Consider the following 22640-nt stretch of genomic DNA (forward strand, 5'->3'; position numbering starts at 1 on the left):
TTGCATAGAAACCTTTGTGTTCAGGGGATAGACGGTTCCATTCATGTGGCTGCAATTTTCTATCTACCATTTATAAGAGCCTTACAGCAACCAACCGCCCTTAAGATGTTCATTTTTCAAAGTTTGCCCATCAATCAGGCACATTCTGGAGATTATGTGCCAACTTCAGGCAGGTGACGAACAGCCGGGTTTTACCCACAAACCGCCACCGAATCAGCTGTAATCCCAAATGTTTTAAGAGGATTACTGTGATTACGTGTCATTGAGGAAGAGGCCATCTTGTACTCTTGTTCATTTCTGCCTCATACCAGTTGAATTCTTCTTACGTGCTAGCAAAGTTGGCTAATTCATTATCATCTCCACAGTGAAAAGGCCAGTCTTTACAGGGAGGGGGGTTCGTTGTGGGGGGGGTGGGGGGGGTTGGGGGGTGTCGTACCTCTTTACCATGGGGGCCGGTCACGTGATTCCATACCTTGGAGTTGGGCCCTATGGCGCTTGTGGAAAAAGAGAGAGTCGGAGAGAGAAATCTGGTCTTTCTCTATCGGACACGCCGGACTGACCCCACCCCATCAGCTCTGCTTCAGCCAAATCAGGTGTGACACTCGGAGGGCCGGGGGGCCCACCAGGGAGACATCACCGATAGCATCAGCGCCAGCCTTAATGTCCATCTGGGACCAGGCCCGGGCCTCTCTAGGAAGGTCAGGCCCAATCTTCACCCTCTTTTTGGCCCTGGACCCTCCGCCCGGCCCCCTGACCGCCTCACGGCCAGCCGGCCTCCCGATTTGGTATTCAGTCGCCCGCGTCCGGCTAATAAAATGTGACAGCGCAGATATAATATCAATACTTTCTCCATGATTAGGAATAAGGAACTCCCGTTCTTTGCCAAGCACTAACCGCATTAGGCCCCTGCAAGTGCTCACACGCGAAAGTGCCAAACGCGGTGTTAGTTCCTCATCATCGGTTAATGGGGAGCAGACAGGTGACGGCCAGAAGAGACACACTCATTACAGGCGGAATCGACTGGCTCCAGCGCTGTATTATTTTTCATTGTGCGTCTGCGGCGCGCTGTTTCATTTGAGCGCGCTAATGAGAAAATGTCCTCAGGCTGTAGTCTGCGGGCTGTTTGTTTGCTTTAGCACATCAGAGAACGATGGGCCTTATTCATAAAGCATTAGTGCCATCTCGAATTTACACCTCGGGTTTTAGCTTTTACCGAGGAGACTAACAAAAGCGCAAAAAACGCACCGTCTCGTGTAACCGTGCCGACGGAACATCTTGTATGACTGCGCTAACTAAAGTTCATCCTGCGGGTAAAAGCGCGAGGCTTTCGACTTTTTTTTTTTTGTTCTCGCGCCCACAAAAAAGATGAAATTTACAAATTGGTTCGCGAACCATAATCTTGAATTAGGCGCCTATTTCAATAGAGTAATTGTGAGCGTGGAATAGGAGTGCTGTGATTTGGACAAAGACAAAGAGGGAGCTCAACTGCCCAAATGATTGCAGTTTGACAAGGGTCTTTCTGATGATGTTCAGGCGAGCCTTTATTGCAGCGGGACGGCCTCCGCAGGGAAAAGACGCACGCGATGAGGTGTCAGGTTGAGCGGCGGAACACAATGGCACAGAAGGGGCCGCCGGTGTCAGGTTCGATTGAGGGGGGAGAGGGTGCAGGTGTCATTTTTCACGTGTATCTTCCTCGCTGGAATGAGCCGCGCGCAGTTCCTCAAGCGACGCTCAGGTACACGTGTCATTTTAACGTTCGGCGAACAGATTTTATAAGGAATTATAAGGTGGTTTTGAGATATCGAGCTTAAAAGATTCCAAAGTGAATGGGCTCCAAGCAGATACGACCTTTTACATTTTACATTTTCTCATACTTTTGAACATTATTTTTCTGTAAAACTTCACACATAGTGCCCTATATATATCTATGACAGTAACTAATTCTTGTCAAAAATGTTGGTTTGAACCTTATAAATTTCAAAGTGCTTCCAATAAGTGTATTTTTAGAGAAAAGATCATGCCTGTTCTATGCTTGCTTACGTCATGAAGGAGCCTTCATCTGCATTATAACAAATACGTCTTTCTGCATGCAGTATGGTATGGAGTGAACGCCACTGCTTTAGCAGATATCCTGGATAAAAAGACATGCAGCTGCAAGTAACGGAAAACCACGGAAGCTGGCATGGAGCAGTCTGTGCTGTGGGAATATGTTTGTGGGAACAAATTGTCTCTCCATGCCTTCATTACACTCATTTGCGATAACAAGTCCTTGTGATTTTAATTGACTTAATCAACAAATAGAATTAATCAGAGATTTCTAATTAATGGTAATTGATTGTATATCCACTGGGTCAGTGTTGCTGTTAAATCCCTGCCTTTTTTTTTGCCTCGCTAAAGTGTGAACCGACCCCCTCCAAACCCCCCCCCCCCCCCCACCACCACCCCCTCCTCTCCTCCCCCTCCCCTCCCACCTAATACGGCTCGTCTGTGTTTATCGAAAATGTTCAAATTAAGAGGCGGCGAGAGTCGCCATCGGGAGGGACCACGGAGAAAACGGGAGAAAGCGAAATCAAGACAGTGAAATGAGCACAATAAACCCCGGCCTTGTTTTCATAAAGCTCATGTCAAACAGTTTGAGCCCATTTTGCTGTTTGACAGTCTGCCGACAGTTGTCAGCAAACAGCGGTATACAAGCTGTCAAATAACAAATACCGCCTCCTTTATGCTAGTCATTAATTAGCGCCCTCGTGATGAAGTCATTGAACATTTTAAGGCTTCTGAACCCTGTTATTAGTTACTGGCAGTTGAACACTATTAAAAAAAGGAGGAGGGGGAGGTTTTTTTGTCGGTAGACGTCATAGTTACTTGATGGAAATTGAATTTGGGTATAATTAAAGGAAGCGGTAATTTCGGTTAGCGGGGATTTTTTCGGCGAGAGACGGGGACTCCGGAGGAACGGGAGAGCGAAACGGCGGGAGTTTTCGGGGGCCCCCCCCCTCCGCGCCCGACTCCCCGGTGTCCTCCTCCTCCTCCTCCTCGGTGCGGGGAGAGGACGACCGCGGAGCCTCCCTTTTTATTTCGCGGCCCGCATATTCAGCGCCCTATTAGCGCGGGTCTGATTACCAGGCGCGATAAGCGCGCGACCCGCAGATTAATACGCCCGGCCGAGATGGATCGGGCCCGGCGATAAAGCCATGACGGGGATGTGATGAGCTCTCAGGAAATAGTCATCTCCAGCAGCCCCCAGATTGCGCCGCTGCCGCGCCATATTACCAGCCAGCTGATCCTGCGATACCTTTATTAAAAAGCACCTGATAAATGTCCGCCGCGGGAGTGGAGCCTCCGCCCAGGGCGGACAGCTGAGAGACTGCCGCTCGCCGGGGGGGGGGGGGGGGGGGGCTGCGCCCTGTCTGCTCTGCATAAACCCAAAATTCAGTCACTCTCAACAAGTACTTTAGTACTTCAGACTTAAAATCTTACTTCTTTTGCTTGACAAAAATCTTACTTCTTTTGCTTAAGCCAAAAATCTTACTTCTTTTGCTTAAGCCAAAAATCTTACTTCTTTTACTTAAGACAAACATATTGTCAATGAGGTACGACAGTTGACTTATTTCTAGATTGGCCAAATGGAATAAGAATATCGCTGGTGTAAAATACAGCTGTGACCAGCTTGAAGTTACTAGCTACCAGTTGTTTCAAAGCATAGCTTGAGCTGGTCAAACCGGGTTCAGTATGGAGCTGGTCTGAGCTGATTAACCAGCTTCCAGCTGTTTGAAAAGCAAATTTTTCCTACTTGAGAGAAGAAATGTGATCTTATGTCTTATTAGAAGCCTAAAACTTTTGTTAAGAATCATTTTTTGCAGTGTTTTGACGGTGGCCTTGCACACGGTTATGTTTATTGGAATGAGCTCTGAGGGCATCAGTAGATGTGATTGGTTCTATCAGGTGCCCAATCAAAAAAGTGGGGTCAGTATTCAACATGCCAGGATAACAGCCTCGTATGCAGATTTCGTGTGGTTGCTAGCGTGATAGTTTCCGATGTAGGAGACCAGGGTTGAAGGCTTACCTTCAACCTTTATTTTCTCTTTGTTTCGCTTACTTAAAAAAAACAACAACATAATCAGTCAAGGGCATTTGGGGGAAGGCAATCTTAATTTCTATTGTTCTGTAATTTTGTCCATTCATTTCAATTTCAGTGGGGTATTTTGTATAACAAAAGGGAAAATGGATCATTGACCAAATGTACCGTAGCTCTTAATGAGAGATCAGGCTTACACTTCCTACTGCAAATGACTCCTCGCTTTCTTCACTGACCACCTGATAGAACCAATCACATCTAATGCTATCCTCAGTACACATAAATAAATATAAGTCTGACATGCAGGTTGTATTTCGGTGCCCCCCCAGGCCTCGGCCCCCTGCTCCCAAGCCCAGCGCCTGGAAACTACGCACCGCATAGCACCATGTGAAGAAGAAAGAAAAAAAACAAGTGGTCACTCTCTAACCATCCCCCCCACCACCACCACGTGTTTGAAAAGCTTTTTAGCAAATATTGGCGTACTGTGTTCCAGCCTCCATGTCAATAAGGCTGGAGTCAATGGGAGTGAGAAATCATTTTGCGAAACCCAGCAAAGCAGAAACAATGAAGCGGCGGATTTCTGGGAGTTCAGAAAATATAAAAGCACGATATGCCATTCAGCATTTAATGATATAGGCCTAGTTTCTGTGCCTTTTAATCTAACTGAGTGGACCGGCGGTATCGATCGCAAACCAGCCATCTATATTCCCATGACATGCCGCCCTGTACGCGCGGTGGAACTTGAGGACAGGGTCGGGGATAGACTGGAACCCAGGGAGGAATTGGCCATCGACTGCACTCGAACCGTACCGTGTCCATTTGCCTCATATGAATTACCCACATACTCTACTGTACGTACAACCATTTATGCTAATGCGCTTGTCCATGCTAGCTTTGGATAGGATGGTCTTTTCAAACCACGGTCACGCCAATACTTGTAGATTGAACACACTACATTTTTATATCCTGCATTTATGGTGTAAAAAATAATCATTGCGATGTTTCCTCGCCCCGTGTGTGGTGTGTGTACGCGCGAATTTGTGCGTTGTGTTGATGTCGAATGATCTGTCTTCTTGTTAAGGCCTTGCTTGCTTCATTTAGACTGCCCCCCCCACCACCACCCCAAACTCATTGCAGGCAACAACTTTATCATGATGTAGTACGCCTTATTTCTCCGGTCCCCAGGAGAAAGCCGTTGTATTTTGCAATCACATTACCTGTTTAAAAGACAAAGGAACTAGTAAATATATGCTAAAACAGGAGAGGAAACTGCTGAGCCAAAATCCAATTTAAATGTAATAGTGTTTAATATTTATTAGAAAATGTAAGGGAATGCATTGCCGAGCGAGGGGGGGATTTACATAAATTGTACTGGGGAATGTTTTTGTCCTACACGAGCCGCGCGGAGACAGCGGATGGCGGCTCTCCGTAGCCGCCCCTGCCACCGGCGCATATTTAAACAGGCGCCGCCAAAAACCCAGGTACAGGATCATCAGCGTCGGAGAGAAACATGGCTTTCCCCTTTTAAGAAGGAGCGTGTGTCCCGGTGATTTCATTACGCCCGTGTCAAACCCGCGCAGGACCGGGGAGCCGCCAGTCTGCGCAGACGCGCTGGGGTAGGCTGCGGCCTTTTAATATTTAATATTTCACCTGTTTATGGGAGGCATAAAAGTGGATGGCGGCGTGATTTACATGTTCCTGACAGGGTGGGCTGTCGTCGAGACCTCATCAGCCACGAGGGGCCGAGGCCCCTGCCTGCCCCCAGATGGGGGGGGGGGGGAGAGAGGGGGGGGGGGTGAACCGGGATGGGTACAGTGGTGGTGGTGGTGGTGGTGGAGGGGGTGGGGAAATTGGTGGGTGGGGGTCCTAGAATTAGGCCAAGGTGTAGATGCATTATTGCGGGGGGGGGATGCACCACAGTCATAAAATGGAACAATAAAACCTTCTCAGTCGCACTTTGGCTGAATGGAGCTTTCGGTATTCGTCATCTTTCCCCTTATTTAAAATTCAGGAATATTAAAGGTGCGCTGGTTATTTTAGAAATAATAGAATTTTTTACCTATTACGGAGTTATGGTAATGGAAATTACTGCACGGTGTTATACATCAGGAAATGGAACAGCAGGGTGAAAAACCTTCCCGCCACACGCAGGCGGTGAGGGAATGGAACGGGCCGAGCCGTTGCTACGGCACCTGACGTCGCGGCGCTTCGAGGTTATGCAGAAGACAATGTCAGCCGCGGCGGCGTGCTAACGCCGCTACATTATTCTTGGAGAGGAAATTGCCAATGTTGTTACGCTGTATTAACATAACATACATACGCCGTATACTAGAGCCAAAATGGCTATTTACGGTCATTCTGTATGTGTAATTCTGTGAATAATTTCCAAAATGGTCTTTACACTATATTCTACAATGGGTGCAAGAATCGAACTCACACAAACTAGGCATATATATGGGTGTGTATATGTATTTCTTATTTAAAGCATATAATATTTTTTGATACGTCACTGTGCTTTACTGGTATTTGCAGTGTAGTGTAGTTGGCTCGCAGGTTTCTGTTTGTGTTTATTGACATAATGTCTTTACAGTGAGAACTGATGCTGTCTCCTTACACAGCTCATGAATCTCAGACGTTTAATATTTTACTGAACAGGAAACACATTCAATCAAGATCATTTGCACACCTTTAGGCTACGTGATTAAATTGCTTGTCAGTTTCAATAAGCTGTCTGAACTATAAATACTCACTCAACGCTATCTGGTTGCTATTCATAGCCCCTCTCCCCCATTTTTCCAATTAACCCGTGGTCAATAAATGGCCACAATAGCTGGATTTTCAAAGTATAAAAAATGTATCAGGAAAAGCCACTCAATTCCTCAGCTTGGAAACGTTTCCATCATTTCCACATCTATAACCAGTGCTGTTGAGTGAGGAAAACCAAACCATTTAAAAGGTTTACTGTACGGTACTGTAAGTGTATTACAGGTTGGAATGAATGCAGATTTGTGTATGTAATGTGTGTGAGCATGTCCAAATGTGTACATAAACACCAGGAGGATAAGTAAAAGTCTCACTCTCTGTCTTCTTTCTTTTCTCTTTCTTGGTCCCCACTTCTCTAGCTCTCTCTCTCTCTCGGTCCTCTCTGTTTTTACTCTTCCTTTCTTTGCCTCTCTCCATTCCTGTGGGGGTTGTTTAGGTTTGTTTTTTGTTGTTGGTAGATTTTTTTTCTGAAGCTCTATAATTCCTGTTTTTCAATAACGTCCCTATACAGGGGTTTTTAAATCTAATCTGTCTCTCTCCCTCTCTCTCCCTCTCTCCAGTCCCTGTGTTTGGAGGTGCGGGGGCGTCGCAGGGGTGTAGCATCTGTGCTCAGGCTGTGTCAGAAGCTTCTGGAAACCCAGGACTCATGTGAGCCGGAGTCTGAGCGGCAGGCCCTGCAGCTGCTCACCGTCAACCTGGAGCGCCGCTGGGAGGCCATCGTCATGCAGGCCCTGCAGTGGCAGACCCGCCTGCAGAGGGCGCTAGGCACCGAGCAGGTATCACTTACATACCCATACACCCACACACAGGTATCACCCAGCACCTACACCCACAGACCCATACACACACACACACACACACACACACACACAGGTATCACTTACATACCCATACACAGGTATCACCCAGCACCTATACCCACACCCATACACACACGCAGGTATCACCCAGAACCTACACACCCATACACACACACACACACACACAGGTATCACCCAGCACCTACACCCACACACCCATACACACACACAGGTATCACCTGCACCTACACCCACACACATACCCATACACAGACACACACACACACACACACACACACCGGTATCACCCAGCACCTACACACCCACACATACCATGCACACACGCAGGTATCACCTACACCCACACACATACCCATTCACGGACACACACACACAGGTATCAACCAGCCCCTGCACACCCACGAAAACACTGGTATCACCCTGTACCTACACACACACACACACACACACAGGTGTTACTAGTACAGATACACACAAACAAATGCGTATCCAAACACACACATGCACAGAATCACCTGTAGAGTTAGACACAAAAACATAACTGCACACCCAAACACACACAAACAAATAACTACACCTGGAAATCGTATCCAAACACACACACACACACAATCACCTGTGCAAATACACATAAATACAAAACCGCACATGGACGTCAAAACACACACACACACACAACCAAACATGCAGTACACCCTCCTACACATAGTGGTATATGTACTAACAGTTTGTAGTTCCAGGCTAGCTGAAAAATTTGATTGTTTTCCGATCTGGATCACTATGCTTTTAAGGCACTGCTGCTCTTATCCATCTCATGAGTATCATTGACTCGGCTGAAAAATGGCACAGTCATTCCCCGAAACAAAGTGTCCCCGACCGAAGAACCGATCTGATTCACATCTTCCAATTAATTCACATTGATTGTGTAATGTCAGCAGCGTTCAAGCTATCTCTCCTTCATAAGCGTGCACTCCAGACCAGGTTGTCCCGGGCAGAAGACACAACACTGCAAAGGTTGTTGCGCATGCATAGCCCTCTGACTGATCGCCCTCCCACTGTGTCCTGAGACTACATCCCACCCTGCTGCAATGTTCCCTTCATCCCCTAATGAAACGGCCCAGTAATACACCACACAGCCGCGTAATGGAGTAATGATTGTGATGTATACTACGTCGAGACAGGCTCCATTACATACTGTAGGGCAAACAGACTCTGTGGCATCCTTGAGTATGTCCGGAGAAGGATCCCGAGGGTCGTAAAAGCATCGCGGTTGATGTGTGTCAGCTACCACATCACCTTGTGCCGGACCCAGCCGAGCACGTACTGAGCATCACAGAATAGTCTCCTCCTTTATTTATTTATTTATTATACTTAGTGTGGTAGCGCAGTAGCTTCACATTGTGAATGTTCCCTGTGACCATAACATGAAGGATAACATCCTAGCTACCATTACCATTACCATTTCCCAATCAATTGAGTAAAATAAAGTTAAACACCAGTGACATCACATAACTCGTCAGCCAGTAGCTATTTCCCAAAATAAAGCCAATGGATGGAATTGTGGCTGGCTTATCATTCCTCTGCCAATGGAGGTTTTCCAAATAAGTTTGTGTTTGGGTACAACATGAACATTCCAAAAGAATCTGCATAGTGCATCCCTGTAATAAAAAACACATTTGCCACCCCCATAGAGCCCCATAGTGAAGCTTTTCTTCTTTACTTAAGCAATGATTCCAAGAAAAGAGGCTTGAGACATTTGCCCGGTGGACAAAATCCTTCTGGCCACTCTCCTCTGGGAAAGTAGAAAATGGCCACCGCTGTACAGCGCAAAACTAAATAATTTCAAACCTGTAGCGGGCAAAGGAAGCTGCACGGAGGCTGCTTTTCCGAGCCTTTATTGTGGGATTTACTTCTCTCCGTCTATTAACGCAATCAGATGAAGAGATGAAACGCCAATTAAATCCCTGAGAAGGATGCTCCCATGGCAGGCCCTTTTGGTATGCAAATTCCACTGCCCCCCTCTTTCCCCCCCATCCAAGGCCTGTTTGTTCATCCCCCCCACCCAACCCACCAACACTCCCCTCCCCGCACATTCCTGTGTGACAGCAGCCAGGAGCTCTGCAAGCGCTGCGGTTAACATATCAAACCCCGGGAAAGTTGTCGGGCCCGTCCGCCCGGCGCAAAGGCTTCCGTTTGGCGGAGGAAGACAAATTGCGGTACATTCCGGGAATCTGACCTTGCGGGGCGGCGGAGCAATTTCACTTTCTGAAGTGCGCGGAGCGGGAAGAAAAATACTCGGCGGTTTGTTTATAAATAAACGCTCCTCGCCCCGATGATAAAGCGGCGCAAACGCTGCTCAAGATTCAGTCCGGCAACACCGTTTAACGGGGTCTGTCGGCCTCCTGCTTCGCAGTATGACATAAGGCGCATGATGACCATTGGTCACGTCCTTTTTTTCTGAAGGTAGCACCTTGAGAATGCAGTTTTGTTGATGGGAATAAATGTGGAAAAATGAAAAAATGTTTTTCATTCTGGTATTTTAAGCATACCCCCCTATTACTGTTAAATCAACATGAAGGTCAGTGAAAGATGAGCTTTGTGTGCTTGCGGTTATTCTCCGGGGAGAAATTGTGTGTACTCACCTCATTGCTTCCTTGTCAAGCAGGGATGCTTGATAAGGCTTGTTAAGTGCTTGGTGTTGACACTAAAACTGAAGTAAGGAAACCATTGTGAAAGATTGTTTCCTTAAAGCCATCAGAGCAGCGCATGCATATGCAGTTATGGTGTGTTCCTATTGAAATGGCTAGTTTGATTGTTATTTAGTGCTAATGTAGTACAGTGCTAGCTTAGGCAGCTCACTGAAATTATTTTTTTATTTGATTAGACTGATTGATTGTTCTCACCGTTGAGGGTTTTAGCATGCATTAGTGATCCCAGCATAGTCATTAGTATTTCCTTTATCAGCAAGCAGAGAATAAACAGAAATCTAATAAAAATTCATTATACGGGATGTACAACATACCTAAGCAAGTGTTAGATTTGCTGGTTTATTAGATTAACGGAGATAAAAATGGCTAATATAAATCGGCCTTTCTCTTATGAACTAGAAGCCAAGCAATTTGTATAATTGTGTGCCATGAAGAATGCTTGTGTCTAAGCACATTTAGAAGACAGTGGCATGTAGAGAGCAGGGCTTCGTCTTCTTCAGCATGCAGGAGAGATAACCGATTTGCCTATTTAAAGAATGATTTATATCGATGCTTTTATAATTAGCCCAGTTTCAAGAGTTTGAGATGTCCGTTCATCATTAATGGAGCGCAAAGGTCAGACCATCATCCAGAAATTACTAGTTTGCGCTTTTATGATAAGAAAGGTGAAAAATAAAAATGATGTCATAGTTTGTGAACAGAAACGTACCACTTTAATACTGGCACCAAGCAGTATTACTTTAATACTGGCAGACTCGCAACTAGGAATCCATCACCTGCAACTTGTGGGTTTGATCCCCCCCCCCCCACTCTCCCAGTACCTTTACCTTTACTCTACGCTCATCCTATCTCCGTTTGTAACCTGCTTTTCCCTTGTCTGAATATAGTGAAAAATATATAAGGAAGGCACACTGTGTGCTCTCCTTTTAAAATTAAAAAGTGCTGCTTCTCATCTGTGTATCTCTCTTCCCAAGGTGCCGGGGAACATCATTGAACCTTCCTTCATGGACCTGCACAGCCCCCCCGAAGATTCCTGGGAGTGGGATGAAACCGACATCAGTAACGACCTGATCAGCATCGGGGTGGAGTCGGGCAACCTTGAAGAAAAGCAGAGTCATACATGCAAATCAGCCAAGGGCTCCCCAGGGAGGTCATTGGACGTTCTGGAGCCGAATGAGAGCATCACGCCTCGGTACGGGACGTCCCCGCCCCAGAGCCCCGGGCTGACGCCTCCAATCTGCCGTCCTAGCGCGTACCAGGTGTACAGCCTCCGAGAGGTGGAGCTGTATGACAGGCCCCAGTTCCTCCTGCACAAGAAGGGCCCCTCGAAGCCAGGCTGCAAGCAACCCCTGATGAAGAGTCTGAGCAAAGACTCCTCCTTCTGCTCGGCTGAATCCTTGCCGGACCTCCTTGGGGGCATCCCGTGTGGGAAGGAGGGCAGGGGCCGGAGCTCTGGAGACTCGGCGAGGCGCTCGGAAAGCGAGAGCGGGATCGTGAGCGAGGGCGATACGGAGACCACTGGGAACTCCGAGATCTGCGTGCTCCGTCAGGCCGGGGATGGCTCGACGGGGAGCATCTCGTCCACGCCTCCCCCCGACGGGGTCGAATCGCCTGCCGCGGGCCGCGTGTGTGACGAGGACATCGACCGGGTCCTGGAGCGGGCGGAGAAGCTCGCCCTGTACGGGAGCTGCGATGGCAGGCCCCTGCCCGATGGCAAGCTCAGGACCAAGATGGCCAAGAAGAAGAGAGACGAGTCCTCGGAGAGGAAGAGGAGGCCCCGGAGGGACCCGGCGGAGATCCTCGTTAACGGCCGCTACTCCCTGCTGGAGTCAGAAGGGGAGGAGCTTGACCCCAGAGCCTTTGGGGCGGTCACAGACGATGAGAGAGGGGCCACGGATAGAAAGAGCAGGAAAGGGCCTGCCTGTGCCTCACAGGGCTCCTCCCTAGACTCCCTCTTCCTGGCGGGAGAATTATTCCCGTCTGGCAAAGACACGCTGCACCGCAGCACCTCCCTGGAGAGCTGGCTGGCCCCGTGTAAGAACGAGGAGGAGACGGGCAGCCAGCACAGCCTGGGGGACCTGGGGTTAGCCGCAGAGTCCACGGGGGAGCTGAGCAGGAGGACCCTGGAGCTCCTCAAACGCCTGGAGAACATCCAGAGCCCCTTCGCCGGGAAGATGACACGCAGCATCTCCGATATCACCCTGCGGAGCAGCTCCCTGCGGCTGTCGGGTCCGGGGCCCCTGTCCCTGGGTGCCCCTTCCTCCATCAACGAGAGCTCGGCGCCCTCAATGACAGAGCTGAGCAGCAGCGAGGACTCATCAGTGGGCTCAGAGGACATGGCCGTGCAGAGGAACCGGCTGGCCGACTCCAACGCCTCCTTCCGCAAGCACTGCCGGAGCCAGGTGCTGCCGCCGCCGGATGAGGCCGATGCCAGCGTGAGTATGGTGGTCAACGTCTCCTGCACCTCTGCCTGCACCGATGACGAAGATGACAGCGACCTGCTATCCAGCTCCACCCTCACCCTTACCGAGGAGGAGCTGGGCATCAAGGAGGATGGTGACTCCAGCCTGGCCTCCGACGAGGAGTACATGGAGGGCGGCTTCGCCCTGGGGCTGGAGTACATGAAGAACGAGCTCCAGAACTGGATCAAGCCTCGGTCCGTGACCCGGGACAAAGGCGAGCTGGACCTGGTGGATGAGCTCCAGTGCGGCACGGCTTCCCGCGCCAACGTGGCGGCCGTCGCCTCTGCGACAACTGCGGCCAACGAGAAGCGCTTCCTCAGCAGGTCTGCGCTGAAGCTTCTAGAGTCCAACGCCAACGGGAAGAGCAGCCCCCTCCAGCAGCAGCAGGTGACGAGAAGCTCCATGAGCCAGTTTGTGGACGACTTGGAGAACGGGAACGTGGAGAATTCGGCTAAGGGGAAGGATGAGGATGACGAGCTTATGAGAGAGGAAGGAAGCCTGTTCACTAAGAGCGGCGAATCCTTCAAGGACTGCTACTCGCCCGATTCATCCGGATGCGGGTCCGGGACTTCAGTCAGAGCCGCCAAGCCCTGCGACATGCTTCCATTGCAGCCTAAAGCGTCGGCCCTGGAGGGCCAGCTGAGCGGGGAGATCCCCTGCCACAGCTCCCGGCGGCAGTCCCCCCTCACGTCGCCCGCCAGCGGGTGCCCGGGCTCGCCCGAGTGCACTCTGGGAATGCCGCGCGGAACCCACAGCCAGGACCACTTGGACTCCTTCCTGAAAGACGGCCAGGAGGCGGATGAGCCAATGGCCGACCAGCCCCCACCCCCCTGCTGCAGCCGGCCCCCGCTGCTCCCCCGGGAGGAGGAAGAGGAGGGCGAAGAGGACGTGCACAACTTTGTGATGGAGATCATCGACATGGCCTCCGTGGCCCTCAAGAACAAGGAGACGGGGGCCGACCGGGATCCTCCCGGCTCCGCCCCGGTGTCCCAGATCCGAGACAAGGTCCTGGAGCACTCGCACCGGCCCATACACCTGAGGAAGGGCGATTTCTACTCCTACCTGTCCCTGTCCTCCCACGACAGCGACTGTGGCGAGGTCAGCACCTGTACCGAAGACAAGAGCAGTACCCCCTTGCCCTATGACCTCAGCGACACCCCCGACCTCCACGATGAGGAGCTGCTCTTTCAGCCCTGCACCGAGGAGGTGTACCTGGGCCCCCCTCTCTGCTACACCATGTGTATGCCCAAGAAGCAGACCTTCAAATTCAGGGCCTATCCCTCCCCCAATACTATAATGGATGGAGCACCTCCACCGGCCTGCACTGAATACCAAAAAGCACCTGGTGTTTCTCCAGGAAGTACAGCTGGGAGCCAGCTAGAGTGCCATAATGAGGCTGCTTATCTTAATCCTTTACCATGTGAAACCCTGATAGACACTGTTGAATGTTTTGCAGATACTAAAATGCTTGAATCCAATATTTCCCCTGTAATGACTAAGATAAGAGTCTCTTGCTCCAGTACAAATCCTTTAAAAGGGGAAGGCAGCCTTTATATTAATCCTAAAATTAACTGTCCTCAGATAAGAAAGAGTGATAGGGATGAAAAAGGCCCTGCTTCACAGCGGATGAAACAGAAGAATGTCAGGAAAGGATGTAGTTCTCTTCAGGAAGCTAAGTCGACTCACAAACAGGTGGGTTTAGACATTATACCGCACTGTATCTCTTCATAATGAAGCCGGCATGCATTTCCGCTGTATTCGTCTCTGTAACTAAATATTTTATGAGGCATATTTTATCCACTCCCCACCCCTCCCTTTCCCCCTGAAGTGCTAATGGAAGAGGGATTTACAGCCTCAGATTAAAAATTTTAAGGTCTACAGAACAGAATAATCATAATCAGTCAGATTATATTGTGATTCATAAGCAAAAAACTACTGCAAGAATCATTACTTAATTTCATGACTGAATTAGCATGTATTTGTGTTCCTTTTTAAGTAGTTTTCCTCTCACACACCCACACACACACACACATTGGAGACAACCCTTTGCAACACAGGCCATCCGCTGTGGCAAAGCCCCACAGAATGCTGTTTCTGACTTTTCCATCGGCCAGTTAGATGTCTCTGTGACCAGAAAACCACTATTTTATTATAGTCAGCTGTGGAATAATTAAGTGATTACCTCGTAAAACTGCAGCCATCATAAATGCTTCAGACAAAGGAATCCACACAGTGGAGCTAGAAATGAGATGATTATGTATACAATGAAAAGTAATTTGTTTACAGAGACAATTGGAGTTGGTGAATCATAAATGCTGGCATAAAAATGAAAGCACCCTGAAAACAGAAAGGGACGCATTTAGATTCTGACCAATTTGTTGCATCTCCCTCATACCCATAAAAACCTTTATATTTTGCATCTTTCGTTCTTATGCTGGCTGCCCTGACTTTCAATGTTTCAGCTACATTGGTGTTGGTTAAGCTAAAGTGTCTGTTTGAGGTGACACTTGCATCCAAGTAATAAATCTGCTAATTGTTGAATTAAGCAGCTGTGTAATCTTAATTGGTACATTTTGAATAGTATCGTGCCCTATTACAGTGAACGCTGTTCAGGTCAGAAATTCATTGGAGCAGTATTAGGGCAGCCGGATCATTAACTAATTTTTCAGTAGTGCGTTTCAGTGGTGTCTGTGTGGAAATGTGATAATAGTCATGTGCCGGGTTTTTTTCAGCCCATACTTACAATGCTGTCACTGCACCATCAGTCTCCCAGGCCTGAGCGAGGTTTAGCGAGAGACAGCCAGGTGCCCCAACAGAGGGGCCCCGTCTCTGGCATCCCCGTCTCCAGCGCTTCCCGGAGCCGCTATGCTGTGCGGGAGAGCGGAACCGCCAGGCCCCTGGCCAAGGTAGGCCAGACACGCCGTGACGGCACAAACTCAACCTCCCAGACTGCACTGCTCCGCATGGGAAGTTTGCACTGAGGATTCTGCATTGTATTTCAAATAATGCGACCCCTCCCCCGCTACACCCATTCCTCCCACCGCTGCAGGTTTTAATACGTGGTTTGGTATTCAACCCGTCCTCAGTCACTTCTCCTTTTCTCCCCGCACAGACTGTCCGCAGTCAAAGCGTAAAAGGTCTGCTCCCAACGTCGACGGCAGCCGTCCCTCGCGCGAACGGAGATTTAAATTATAGGCGACCATGCGCCGCGAGCACGACGGCGCTTTTTTCCGGGAAATTGGTTTGAGAATCCTCCATTACACAATGAAGGCTATGCATTCAGATGGGCAGGCTCTCGCACTGTGCTCTCTCTCTCTCCCCTACTCCTTCTGGTGCCCTCATCATAAAACAGGTGTAAAAATGAGATCCGTTCGGTGGGTAATCACTCCCTTTATGAAATTAATGTTTCATAGCGATGGGGACGCACTGGAAATAGCAATGCTGGGGAGCGGATGACCAGGTTTTGCATTGTCATCCTGCTTCTGGAAGTCATTGAGCAGGACACCGCACCGCACACTCCACTGTTCCACCAACACTCAACGCACATTCGTTGTCGTATTTAGCTCCCTCATGCAAATATACAGCGTAGAAAAAAGAAAATGAATGCCTAAGATATCTACGTGCGCAAAATGGCAGGGAGAATATTCTCTGTGTTCTTCACAAGCATTGAAATTCCTGGACATAGCGGTATTTCGCCTTGACATTCTGCACGGACGTCTTTGCACCACATTGATTGATGAGATTGTCGCAGTTGTAATTCATCAGGCCGAGGCTATTTTTATAAAATGAAGACAATTTAAAAGTTTTCTTGAAGAGATTTATAATTTGGCAGTTCCATGGGTAAACAGTGGTTCAGAGAGTCACTGTGGCACAGCCGGAGCTCAGAGATTCACAACCACAGCTGAATTCTGGGACATGGCCCAGTATCTCCCACCTGGACTCTCAAAGACTCCCAGTATGAGGAACCTGTACACTCAACCCCAGACAGTCTGTCTACAGAGTGTCTGGAAAGTATAGTTTGTGAGATGAGGTGCAGGGTATGGTCTCACTCAGTTTATTCCATTCATTGATAATGGATGAACATCCCTGGTGTAAAATCCAGCTTGACCAGCTTGAAATGCCCAGCTACCAGGTGTTTCAAAACATACCTTGAGCTAGTCAAACCATGTCTTTCACAACCTGGCTTGAGCTGTTTTTTTTCAGCCGGGATGTCATGTACACAGTCTTGAGAGGCCCTCACATATGTTCTTGTCCTGAGAGGACTTTTAAGACTTTTAAGATTAGGCCAAGACAAGAAACTGTGACCCTCTCAAACAAGCACACTCAGGGTGCGCTGAGACATGGGCATCTAGAATTTAAAGACATCAGGCTCTGGGTCTGGCTCTTTTGTCATTCAATACTGTTGTGTATGTAAACATGAAACTGCCATTCCTGCTCTGCAGAAAACTAAAAATAAGTAAATTTCAAGTATTTTAGTCTTATTTGTGACTTAAAATTGTATTTATTTATAAATTAGACAAAATATTGCCAATGAGGTAAGACTCATTTCAAGATTTGCCAATGGTGTAAGAACATTTAACTTGTCAAGCATACATTAACTAAAAACAAACCAATATTTTCAACTTGAGAATAAAAAACGATCTTAAGCCTTGTTAATTGTCATTTATACGACCGTATCGTAAGTTCTGCATCTTGGACAGAGCATGTCCTTCGTTCTCCTCCTTTTGGTATTAGCAACACTCCAACTTCCATGACTTATGAGGCTCCTTTTAGCATGAGGCTAGCACACTGTTACAATGGATATAAATTCAAATTACACACACTAAGACTCAGGCTAGCTGCACATGCAGAGTGTGGAATATATCTTCCACTTAGTCCGAGGGGCCTTAAGTATGTGTGGTGACAACAAGTAGTGTACTGACGAAACCAAAGCCGGTGGTGTGTGCTGCCTTGCCCGTGTATTTTATAAGGTAACCGTATCACACGGTACACTGGCTACATTTGCATTTTACTGCGGCTGTTTGCGGTCATGGAAAGTTGGAGCTGGTGGGTGGCTCAACCTGTTAAGAAGCTGTGCGGATAGGCCCCACTGCCTGCTACTGAATGCAAACCCAGTCAGTGGTGCCCAATCTTGTGCCATGGAGGGCCGAGAGTATGTAAGTCTTCACTCCAACCGATCACTTAAACTGCTCATTTCGCTAATTAGTGCCCTCTTCTCTGGTTGGAGGTGTGTTAATGAGTTAAATCAGCAAATGAAGTGATTGGTTGGAAAATACCCTCCATGGCACACGATTGGCCACCGCTGACGTAGACAGTGGCCGGCGGCCCTGTAGGGTGGTACGTAATTGGCCGCATCTTCTCTCGAGGCCGGTTGACCGTGTTGACCGTGTCTCCTGGAACGTTGGCGGTCCCCCCAGTGTCGCACCTGCAGTTTGCCTTCGCAAGCTGTGCGTGAAGCACACACCTCTGACATTGCGACCCGGCCGACTCAGCTGGGGGGCTGCAGAGTGAATGGAGCACCTGCAGGATGTCCACGTCCACCGCGAGATATTAGTCATAACAACTGAGGTCATTGTTACCATGTTGCTTCTGCAAAAGGAACAGGAAACACAATACACAATGAAACTCAGTAGGATTTAGAGCAAATTTTAAATGTCCACCACCATACAAATCAATAAAAAAATCCTGTTGTCATTCCTGTATTTCTGCCCCAGTGAGGTTAAATGGGAACTGCAGCACTTTTACAGCAATTGATTTTGCAACAAACTTGAGATAAGAGAAGTATTTTATCGGACGGAACATTCAATGGATAGATTAATCAACAAAATATTCTCTGATTTCAGATTTTAAGAAATCAGATTTTTTATGAATAAATATTTTTATAGGGTTAAAGGTATAATAATAATCATGATCTGATTCAGATGAATACAAATTAGTCTTTTGGACTGTAATATTACATTGACTTCACTGTTGAGTCATCAGCTTGAGGGCTAAGTTCAGTTATTTAAAGGGAAGTGATTGATTTGCAGCTGAATTACTAAGTAATGCAAAAAAAGTAATAAGGAAGTAATCAACAAGAACCTGCACAGTCTGGCACAACTGAAGGGCAAGACTGAATACTCCTTTCTATTACCCCTATGGTCGCAATCTTATGCTTTGTAGCAGTATGCTAGCAGTATGCTAAATGTATGTAGCAATTTTTGTTTTTGACTTTTTCATACTAAACAACAATGCTAAACAGCAGTGGTCTGGGGTCAATTCAAAATTAAAACATCCATACAAAATGCTAATGCGTTCATTTTTCATTTATAATATACAAATGTGAATCCATTTCCTTTTATTTTGCTTTTGTTTCTCCTGTACCCTTTCATTATATTCGCTATATACATCTGTGAATATTCATTAGCTTGAAGAGTTTAAACAACAGCGACTCAACCCTGGGTCCAGTGAGATGCAGTGTCTTCATACTTTCCTTCCAACAACACAAAAAAAATGCTTAGGATAAACCAAAAATTTTACTTCACTTTGTTACACCTATATTTTTAGATTTTCTGAGTTGAAAATGTTCAGGTTCACCAAAGAATCAGTGTAGGCACTTATCCATGTCCTGGGTGAATTGATTTAGTTTCCCTTTCCAAACAAGAAAATGTTAGCATGCATTCAGGAAATTAATAATTGGATTTACTTTTTTCAAAATTGTGGTCAGTGCTTACGTATTTACGATTAGGTACGTGCTACAAGGACTTCATCAGTTGAAGTTCCATAGACTTAATAATACTGTGTACAACCACTGTCCATAATTTTATTAAGTAATAATTTTTCTTGAGTGTGTGGTTTGGAAGGAGCCGGGTAAAGCAAAGGATTGCAGGCCTCCAGAAACAGAGTTTAGTTACAGAACCAGACACAATGGTGGGTCTTTGAATCATCTACTGTATTTGTTGATTTTGGCCCTGAAACTGAACATCAAAGAATGTTCCGGCTGCCTGTGGAATTTTAATGCCTCAGACCTCGATTATTTCAGTTCTCATTTACTCCAAAAGGTCCCCACATCCTCTGCTGAACTGGATGACATCTTACCTCACCATGTAAACCAGCTGACTGCTCATGGTTTTAGATGGCTTTTCCAGACTGCTGCCGCGATTACTATGTAGAAGCTCGGTCTACCCTATTTCTGTGTGTCTGACGGCAGCGCTTACTTCTGTTTATCCCTCTATTTCTCAGCCTGGCTCACGTCTAAATAAATGTACATGTCATCGGCTGCGTGTGCCGGGGGATGATGGGTGAAGGCAACCGGTTCGATCCAGATATTTCTGCCTAATTTTGCCGCCGTCTGAAATGTATGTCTGGAGTGCTCCTAGACGCGCGCTGAAGAGGCTCGCCGTTAATCTCCTCAGCTGTATTCTAACAGCCATTTCTCCGTAATCCACATCTCTGGCCCCCCTCGCGTATTGCCGCTTGCCTTAATTACCCCCCCCCACCCCCCCCGTCTGACACCCCTGACTAGCGGTGGGCTAGACCTGTGTGTGAATGGTGGCGAACCTGAAGCTCACAAGTCACAACACACCGTCGTTGTGAAGAGCAAACGCACAAAATGAGGTTTTCTGATGATGTTTAGCAGTAGGTTCCTGTAAAAGCTCTGCGGTCGGTGTTTTTTCCCCATCTGTAACGTCCTCAGCTCACTCTTGGCACACTCCCTTTGCTTCGCGGCTCCCTAGCACACACTGCGCCGCAAAAGCTGTTGCCTCGCGCAGAAATTGACAAATTGATTCGGCTGTACCCCGGGCTTATCACCGGCGACAATTGGCCGGTATTAAGCCGGGTGGAATACCAAACCACGTCAGTGTTTTCAGTAAAATATGGGTAAACTCTCACGCCCTCATTGTTAACTGTGATTTTTTTAGCATGAAATAAAGAGAATATTTTGCTGGCCTTTATTGTTATGGTTTGTTTTGGGAATTCAGTCTCTTGGTAAATTGAACATTTTGGGAAATTCAAGAAATTAAGTTGCTTCACAAGGCTGTAGCCTAGTAGCTAAGGTACATGACTTGGAACTACATGGTTTAAGCCCCAGTGTAGCCACTGTTGGCTGCTTGAGCAAGGCCCTTAACCCGCATTGCTTCACGGGGGATTGTCCCCTGCTTAGTCTAATGAACTATAAGTCACTTTGGATAAAAGCATCAACTAATGAGCACATTATAATTATTGCAAGTGTGTGCACTGACAATAAAACTTCATTTTGTTTTGTTATATTTTTCAGAGAGTGTCCGGTGCCCTTCCACTCAGCTCCAGACCCAGGCCATGAGTCGGGGCAGGGTTGCCCCTCGTACCCCCCCTGTGTCGTGGCTCCGTCCCCTGGCGTGTGGCTCACACCGGACCGGTCCTCTGGCTGTCCTTCTTCCTCTTCCTCCTCTTCCTCCTCCTCGCTGCTGTCTCTGACCCCCAGCTCCGATGATGTCGGCAATATGGCCCGCCCCCCTCCCACCGTCCTCTTCCTATCACGGACCCCGGAACTGAGCTACCTCAACGGTCTGCCACCATTGTCACCCAACCCCAGTCGCTGTTCGTCTCTCACCACCAATCAGTTTCTCGCTCCTTTCCGTCACATCCTCCGTCTTTCTCCTCCACTTTATCTCCCTTAATCTCCAACCCGCATGGCGAGTCACTCATATCTCACCGTCTCATAAGTTCAACAACAACAGCTAGCTGAAAATACGTAAGTCCCAGGTTCTCCTTCGCCTAGTGTTTTGTGCCAGGTGGAATGCAGGTAGGTTTGAGGTGTGCCCGCAACAGGAAGGGGACCCATGCAATCTCTCTATCGTTTGAGATGTTCTCCCAGGAAAGCTTCTGCTCCAGAGGGCTTGTGTGTCCACGTTAGCGGAGAGACACAAACGTAGCAGAACTGGAAACTTGGACCCGCGTTTCGTCCAAAGACGAGGCAAACGGAGTTGATGTCTATCTATGCAACGCAGGCCCAGGTTGGAAACAGCTGCATTGTGTTGTGCGAGATGGGATCACCGGCTGATGGCGTAACTAAACACACCCTTTCTTTTTTTATGTTTCCTAAGATAGGGAAAAAAGTGAGGAAATGTTTTAAAAATTAAAAAGAATGTGTGCCTTGCTGTTTTTTCTTATACCTTTTGTTAATACACTGCTTTTCCCAGTTAAATGTTCAAAAAAACTACGAAAGAAAAAAAATGCCCAGAATAGCAAGGTTGAGATGTGTGAATAGCGTCTGTATATATGTATAAGTGCAAACATTGGTGTATAATGATGGTATAAATGCTTCCTGTTTGTGTATTACTGTGTGTTCAGTGATGTGGAACATAATAAGCCTTAAAAGTGCTAGACTGCATGGTTAACACTATATAAAATGTTGACAAATAAACTTAATTTATTGAACACAATTTTACGAGTTTGTTTTTTTTTGTGTTCTACAGAAGGGTGTGTGAAAAGACTGTGTCTGCAGCAGGTGGGTAATCCAAAGTAACAGGCCCTCAATTTCTACTCTGCTGTTTCCCCAGGGCCTATTCTAGACAGTCTAGAAAAGTATTTGATTAATTGCATATATACAGCACTTTATGGGTCCCCATACTCACCCCTACACTCTAAAAACTTGAACCCTAATTTACTCATTTTTATTGCTGTAACATTTCACAAAAAAATATTGAGTCGATTTAAAGCTTTGAAATCTTTTTATGCATATGTTAAAAAATTTAGTATATCTAACCAATAATTTGAGCTTGAATTAGTACCGTGAAGAAAAAGATTGTGTAGACATATCACCAAAATGAGTAGGTACTATAGAAAA

General features: G+C 47.3%; 1 protein-coding gene across 2 annotated transcripts in view; it reads left to right on the forward strand.

Moving 5' to 3' along the window:
• akap6 (A kinase (PRKA) anchor protein 6) overlaps positions 1-22236 on the forward strand; it is a 164663-nt gene extending 142427 nt beyond the window's left edge. The window contains exons 12-15 of one of the 2 annotated variants that reach the window (XM_061218527.1): positions 7402-7617; positions 11345-14524; positions 15565-15738; positions 21090-22236. In XM_061218527.1, coding sequence (XP_061074511.1) covers positions 7402-7617; positions 11345-14524; positions 15565-15738; positions 21090-21134 — 3615 coding nt within the window. In that variant the 3' untranslated portion in view covers positions 21135-22236. The remainder of the gene's footprint in view (positions 1-7401; positions 7618-11344; positions 14525-15564; positions 15739-21089) is intronic. The other variant, XM_061218528.1, reaches the window with a different exon arrangement.
• Positions 22237-22640: the final 404 nt, after the last annotated feature.

This window comes from Conger conger, chromosome 1, assembly GCF_963514075.1.
Source record: "Conger conger chromosome 1, fConCon1.1, whole genome shotgun sequence".
Classification (NCBI taxonomy): Eukaryota; Metazoa; Chordata; class Actinopteri; order Anguilliformes; family Congridae; genus Conger; species Conger conger.